Here is a 7,480-nt window from a genome sequence, read left to right as displayed (position 1 = left end):
TCCCTGTTCCTCGACTCTCTATCACGTGGCACGGGTAACAAACCAGAGACAACAACTCTGTTCGTTCTAACTCTGAGCTTCCAACCTAGCTCCCTGAAAGCCTGCCTAACATCCTCAGCCCTCCTCCTACCTATGTCATTGACTGTTACTACAACCTGCAGCAAGTTAGTTTGCACCTTCCTGCAACAAGAACTTTCTGCTGACCAACTCACACATCTTAAAAGACTTCATAAACAATTAAGTATTTTTGAAGTTCAATCATTGTTATAAATATGAGATATGTAGTAGCCAATTTGTGCACAACAAGCTCCCACGGGCAACAATATGATAATGTTAATCTGCCTGACTGATAATGGCTGAGATATATTGTTCCCAAGACATCAGGGGAAACCTCCACTCACTTCCACAGTACTGCCATTGGAATTTTGCCATGCAGCCAAGACAGCAAATGAGACACTTATCTGACGTGTCATTTGAAAGGCAGCACTTCTGCAGTGCTGGGTTGGGAGGGTTTATCAATTTTGAATGATGTTGAGTTAGTGAAGATGGTGCGAGATTGGAGGTCAGCCACGTTTTGAAAATTGTCCATGCCTGCCGGATATCAGGACGTTCACTGTACCAATTTTCGCTTTCACCAATTTTCCCCCAAACGGGATATGGAAGCTCAATCATCAAATACGTTCAAGACAGAGGTCAAGATTTAGCTTTTTTAGTTAATAATGACATCAAGGAATATGGAGATTGTGCATGAATATGGTAGGTAGATGTTCTGAAATGACACAGGAGGCTTGATGGGCTAAATGGTCTACTCCAATTCCTATGTTTTCCTGAAATTATCACAAACTTGTTTCTCCCCAAATGAAACAATATCTACCCTCCTTTCAAATCACAACACAGATCAAGAATATTCCCTGAGCGTCTGCACCGCCCCCCCCTTTCCTCCAGCACTGTTCCATTGGCATGAACAATAAGTGAACACTTTCTCTTTCCTGTTGCCTGTGGCTGTGCCACTCTGACCATGCTGTGGAACATGCTTATGGGAGCAAAGAGCCCAACAATTAGCTTACCTGACAGATACTCCTCTTCTCCAGGCAGCTGGCCAAAAAAGACTTCTCCTTGTTGCAGTAAAGTGCAAAATAATTTGCTGCAGGTTGCAGTTGCAGTGAGGATTTCAGCTTCATCTTCAGCCTAATGTGAAGTACAGAATTTTACTGTCAATATATACTAATAATAAGAACGTTGAGGTTACTGATAGATTTTATTCAGGTCTTTAAACTGTGGAATTCGACTCATGCAAATAAATAAACTGCATTTATTCAGTCCTGAAACTATTTAATCCTAAATTAACTACTTTCTAAATATAACAAAAACTATTTTGCTGGCAAATACAGCAGTCAACATGCAACCCAGAGGCTCTCACATAAGCAGCAAGCAATGATTTTTCGGGCACTGGGCAGAAATCTCCTGGTCTTGATTAGTGCAATCAGTTTTTTTTTTTCAGGCACTTCCGAGGGGAGATGAGCCTCAGCTTAACATGTCACCCAAAAGGTCTCACCTCTGGCAGTGCAGCACTCCATCGGTACCTACCCCAAACATCAATCTGGGGTTGCATGTGATGCTGATAAGAAATCAGCTTTTTAAGGGATGAATATTGGCCAATACAAGAGTGCAATTCCTGCTGTTCTTGACTAGCTTCATGTGAAAGACCAACCAAGTAATATGTGGGGTCAGCATTGAGTGCCAGCTTGTTTCTTTTGGAAGCATCCTTGTTTGGGGACAAACTATTTCAGGTTGGATCTTGATACCAGAAGTGATGGCAAATTTTCCAGCATTCTTTCCTACACAAACACCGGCAATTCCTTGTTATTAGAAGGTTGCCGTGTACAAAACGTTTGGTAGGCTTGTCTACATAAGATCACTGCATTTCAGAAGTTGTCTGTGAAGGTGAAATGCTTTAATTACAATCCTTTCCTTTCTGTCCCCTGCTTCAGTCTCATGTCAAATGTCACACAATACCAGGTTATAATCCAACAGATTTATTTAAAATCACAAGCTTTCAGAACACTGCACATCAGACCCAATAAGATGTGACTTTGACCTTGGCCATTCTCAAATAACAGGAAGTCTACCACCACTACTGGAGTCTTTAAATTTCAATCAAAAGCTATCATATATCTACTGTATTGCACAAAGATTTATCCATTTGCCCTTGCCCAGAGGGAACCTCATCAAATGCAGAATTGTTACAATGCAGAAAACCATTTGGTCTGCCACTTAACATCTCAAGATTTGGGGTTCAAATGTATCATCTTCAGACGTGGAAGTCATAGAGTTGAACAGAACAGAAACAGACACTTTGGTCCAACTCATCCATGCTGATCAGATATCCTTAATTAATCTAGTCCCATTTGCCAGCATTTGGCCCATATCCCTCCAAACCCTTCCTATTCACATACCCATCCAGATGCTTTTTAAATGTTGCAATTGTACCCAGCTCCACCACACCATACACCTTCTTAACAACCCTATCAACAGAGGTGGCAACTTTGAGGGATCTACGGACATGAAGAACAAAGAAAATTTACAGCCCTTCGGCTCTGCAAGCCTGAGCAGATCTAAATCCACTGTCTAAACTTGTCACCCAATACCTAAGCATCTGTGTCCCTCTGCTCCCTACCTACTCATGCATCTGTCCAGACGCACCTTAAATGAATCTACCGTGCCTGCCTCTACTACCTCTGCTGGCAATGCGTTCCAGGCACCTACCACCCTCTGTGTAAAGTACTTGCTGCATGTATCCCCCTTAAAGTTGTCACCTCTCACCTTGAACACTTGATCTCTCGTTATTGAATCCCTCACCCTGGGAAAAAGCTTACCTGGGGAAAAGCTACCCTGTCTATACTCTTCATGATTTTGTAGACCTCAATCAGGTCCCCTCTCAATCTTTTTTCTAATGGAAACAATCCTAACCTACTCGACCTCTCTTCATAGCTAGCACCTTCCATACCAGGCAAATTCCTTGTAAACCTTCTCGGCACCCTCTCCAAAGCACCCACATCCTTTTGGTAATGTGGCAACCAAAACTGTACACAGTATTCTAAATGCGGCCGAACCAATGTCTTATACAATTTTAACATGACTTGACAGCTCTTATACTCAATACCCCGTCCAAAGAAGGCAAGCATACCATATGCCTTCTTGACCACTCTATCCATCTGTGCAGCCACCTTCAGGGTACAATGACCTGAACTCCCAGATCTCTCTGCTCATCAACTTTTCACAAGGCTCTTTCATTTACAGTATAGTTCGCTCTAGAATTAGACTTCTCAAAATGCATCACCTCACATTTGCCTGTATTGAACTCCATCTGTCACTTCTCTACCCAACGCTCCAGACTACCTATATTCTCCTGTACTCTGACAGTCCCCTATGCTTTCTGCTACTCCACCAATCTTTGTGTGATCTGCATACTTACTGATCAGACCAACAATGCCCTTTTCCAGATCATTTATGTATATTACAAACAACAGTGGCCACAGCACTGATCCCTGTGGAACACCACTGTCCTCTACACTGTCAAGAAACCTGCCTTTAACCATCATTTGATGGCTCATCCAAAAGACAGCACCAATGATAGAGCAGCACTCCTTCAGTGTGATAACGTTCGTTTATCTGAGACAGAGATTTGGAGACATCCTGAGCACCATTTGGAACAGAATTAGTTTGGTGAGGTGAGGAAGGGGAGTTCACATGGGATCCTGAGGCCACATACACCAAACATTACATTCTGGTATTGTGTTCTGTTGACAAGATCTTACAGTGCACAGACAAACAGAAGGTCCTACCAATAGCACCCAAGTCCACTCTGGGATCTTGCTGTGACAAAACCCACTCCGCCCCCAGAATTTTGCTGTGCCAAATCCTGCCCCAACCCCAGGACCGCGCTGTGCCTAAGCCCACCCCAGCCTGAGATTTTCCCGTGCCCATCCCAGCCCCAGGATCTTGCTATACCCCGGTCCACCCGTGTCCCGGGCTCTTGCTGTGCTGAGGCATCCCTGGGATCTTGCTGTGTCCAGGAACCCCCACTACACCTCTGGAAGCACCCAGGCCCACACCAGCTCCGGGATCTTGCCGTGCGCCCCTTCCCCCCATCCCTGGGATCTTGCCGTGCGCCCCTCCACCCCCAGCCCTGGGATCTTGCCGTGCGCCCCTCCACCCCCAGCCTTGGGATCTTGCCGTGCGCCCCTCCACCCCCAGTCCTGGGATCTTGCCGTGCGCCCCTCCACCCCAGCCCTGGGATCTTGCCGTGCGCCCCTTCCCCCCCAGCTCTGGGATCTTGCCGTGCGCCCCTTCCCCCCCAGCCCTGGGATCTTGCCGTGCCCGCACTGCCCCACCTCTAGCCCCTCCAGGATGTCGAACACGCTGTTAGCGTTCTTCCTGCTGCCGAGCACCAGCTCCAGGAGCTGCCGGTACCGGGGCGGCTGTGAGGCCGGGGCCGGGGATGGGGCCCGGGCCCCGGCGGGAGACTCCGTCTCGTGCTCCGCCGCCGCCGCCATCTTGCCCCGCGCCGGGGGTCACGTGGGAGTGAGTAAGGGGGCGGGGCGTCGGGGGGCGGGGCCTGAGGGTCACCGAGTCTCAAACATTCATTGCCTTCTCCACACAGATAGCACCAACCCAATTGGAGTAAAAGTGTATGTTGTAAATTTTAAATAGTGGATTAATGAGGGTTTTTATTAAATAAACTTATTCAAAAGATATGCATATCACAGCTAAGACCAACATATGTTGTACATGCCTTTGAGACAATATGAGACATTGTAGTCCATGTGAGAGTGCTCCCATGATACTGACCAGGAGTAATGGTTATGCTGGATGCAGTTACAGTTATAACATTTAAAAGACATTTGGATAAGTTCATGAATAGGAAATAGGGATAGGGGCCAAGAGTAGACAGCTGGGACTAGTTTAGTTTGGGAACATGGTCAGCATGGGAATTACAACATTTGAAGGGCATGTGAATAGGAAGGGTTTGGAGGGATCTGGGCTAAGTGCTGGCAAATGGGACTAAATTAGTTTAGGATATCTGGTTGGCATGGACGAGTTGGACCAAAGGGTCTGTTTCCGTGCTGTATATCTCTATGATTCAATGATTAGTTAGATTTCATGCAGTGTGGAGACAGGCCTTTCAGCCCAAGTAGTCCACATCGACCCTCCGAAGTGTAACCCGCCCAGGCCCATTCACCATATTTACACCTGACTAGTGCACCGAGCGGTGTGTGCAATTTAGCAGGACCAATTCACCAAACCTGCACATCTTTGGACTGTGGGAGGAAACCGGAGCACCCAGAGGAAACCGGAGCACCCAGAGGAAACCCACGCAGACACGGGGAGAACATGCAAACTCCACAGAGTCACCAGAGGCAGGAATCAAACCCAGGTCCGAGAGTGAGAGGCAGCAATACTAACCACTGAGCCACCATGTGGCCCTAAGGTCTTTTTCTGTGCTATATGACTATTATGAATGTACACTGATACTGTTCCTATTCAAGTGGTGATGCTATTATGTGCCTGCTATCTGTGTGTGTTTTTTTTAAAAAGAGTATAAAGGCTGAGGGTTTGAATGGTAGTGGAGCTTTGTTGTTCAAACTTTGGCAAACTGCCACAGATCACATACAAGATTGTCACTGCATGAGAATAGAGGGATGAGTGAATGTTTCAGGTAATGAACAGAGTTATGGATTTGCAGAAGATATGGTATCAGACATTTTCTACAAGACAGTCCTCTGATCCAAGAACAGGTGAAGCTGAAATGATATTTGACTTCCTATCCACATAACTGGCACGAAGGCCAACACTGGTTTTTGGTCCAGCTATGTCACAGTTTTAAAATACTCACATTCTTACATTCAAATCCCTCCCTGGCCTTCCCCTCTCTCTGTCTCTATGATTCCCTCCAGCTCCACACATCACACAGAAATCAATGCTCCTCTAATTTTGGTCTCTTGCATTTCCTTGACTTTAATCACTGCATTTCAACTGCCTCAGTCCTAAAGATCTGGAATTCCCTCTCTATCCATCTCTCCTTCTTTAAAATACTCTTTACATATGATTCTTTATCAAGCTTCTCCACCTGTCCCAACATATTGCATGGTAAACAGGCAGGAGGCTGGAAGAACACAGCAAGCCGGGCAGCATCAGGAGGTTGAGAAGTTGATGTTTTGGGTGTAACCCCAGCCTTCTGCCTGCCTGTCAGCTTTGGATTCCAGCACTGCATTTTTTTGTAATCCAACATATTGCATAACTGAGATATTTTAGGGAGAACTGGTAGCATAGTGCTAACATCACTGGACTAGTAATCCAGAACCTGGTAAAAACAATGACTGCAGATGCTGGAAACCAGATTCTGGATCAGTGGTGCTGGAAGAGCACAGCAATTCAGGCAGCACCAGAACCTCAAGCAAATGGGTACGAATTACACAATGGTAGATAGTAAAATTCACATTTATATAAATCTGGAAAAAGCAAGCTGAGTGATGACCATGTACCACCATTGTCATAAAAATCGATCAGATGCACAAGGAAATCTGCCATCCTTACCCATCTGGTCTCCATGTGACTCAAGACCCACACCAATGTGGTTCACTCAACTCTGGGCAATGAGGTTTGTACAATGAATGCTGTCCTGCCAGCAATGCCCACTCCTGAGAGTTCAAAAAAAAAGGTGAAGTGCCCTGGGGTGCTCTATACAAATTAAAGTTCAGTAGATGTTGTTGACAATTTGGTCATACTGGAAACTCTTAAGAGAATGTGAAAATGATCCCCGGTTTATATGGCTATTTCAACGTGGAGAATAAATGTACTTCAATTAATAAAACAAAGAACTGTGAATGCCGGAGAACAGAGACAAAAATTGAAATTTTGGGAGATACGTTTGAAATATATTTGACAGAATTTCAACCAGCACGGGGAAACCCCAATAGATTTCTAACCCATCACTCTAATCATTCTGCCACAACTACAGACTGCAAACAGAGAACAGTTAATCTAAGTAAGCCTAGCAGCATTTCGTATCAAATAAGCAGGCAACCGGTTGGTCACAGTTTTATAAGAGAAAAATAGAGTTAATATTTAGAGTCGATTCGATTTGATTCCTGAGAGTGTGAAAAGAGGCCCTTCGGCCCAACAAGTCCACACCGACCCTCCGAAGAGTAACCCACCCAGATCCATTTCTCTTTGACTAATGCACCTTCAAAGTTTGTGCGAAGATTTGTAGCTCGGGTGCTCGTTGTTGTGGTTCTGTTCACCGAGCTGGAAGTTTTTGTTGCAAAAGTTTCGTCCCCTGGCTAGGCGACATCATCAGTGCTTGGGAGCCTCCTGCAAAGCGCTTCTTTGATGTTTCCTCCGGTGTTTATAGTGGTCTGTCCCTGCCGCTTCGCAGGAGGCTCCCAAGCACTGATGATCTCGCCTAGCCAGGGGACGA

The 7,480-nt window shown here is 45.6% G+C and overlaps 1 protein-coding gene across 1 annotated transcript in view; it reads right to left on the bottom strand.

The window, feature by feature from the left end:
• Positions 1-4,583, bottom strand: part of noc4l (nucleolar complex associated 4 homolog) — a 39,873-nt gene extending 35,290 nt beyond the window's left edge. Inside the window, exons 1-2 of the mRNA XM_043715249.1 lie at positions 4,395-4,583; positions 1,068-1,188 (exon numbers count right to left, since the gene is read on the bottom strand). Of these exons, the coding sequence (XP_043571184.1) occupies positions 1,068-1,188; positions 4,395-4,556 (283 nt within the window). The 5' untranslated portion in view covers positions 4,557-4,583. The remainder of the gene's footprint in view (positions 1-1,067; positions 1,189-4,394) is intronic.
• Between the last annotated feature and the right edge of the window lie 2,897 nt (positions 4,584-7,480).

The sequence above is a fragment of the Chiloscyllium plagiosum genome, chromosome 25 (assembly GCF_004010195.1).
Source record: "Chiloscyllium plagiosum isolate BGI_BamShark_2017 chromosome 25, ASM401019v2, whole genome shotgun sequence".
Classification (NCBI taxonomy): Eukaryota; Metazoa; Chordata; class Chondrichthyes; order Orectolobiformes; family Hemiscylliidae; genus Chiloscyllium; species Chiloscyllium plagiosum.
The sequence above is the reverse complement of the archived record's forward strand: the minus strand, read 5'-3'. Positions and strand labels throughout refer to the sequence as shown.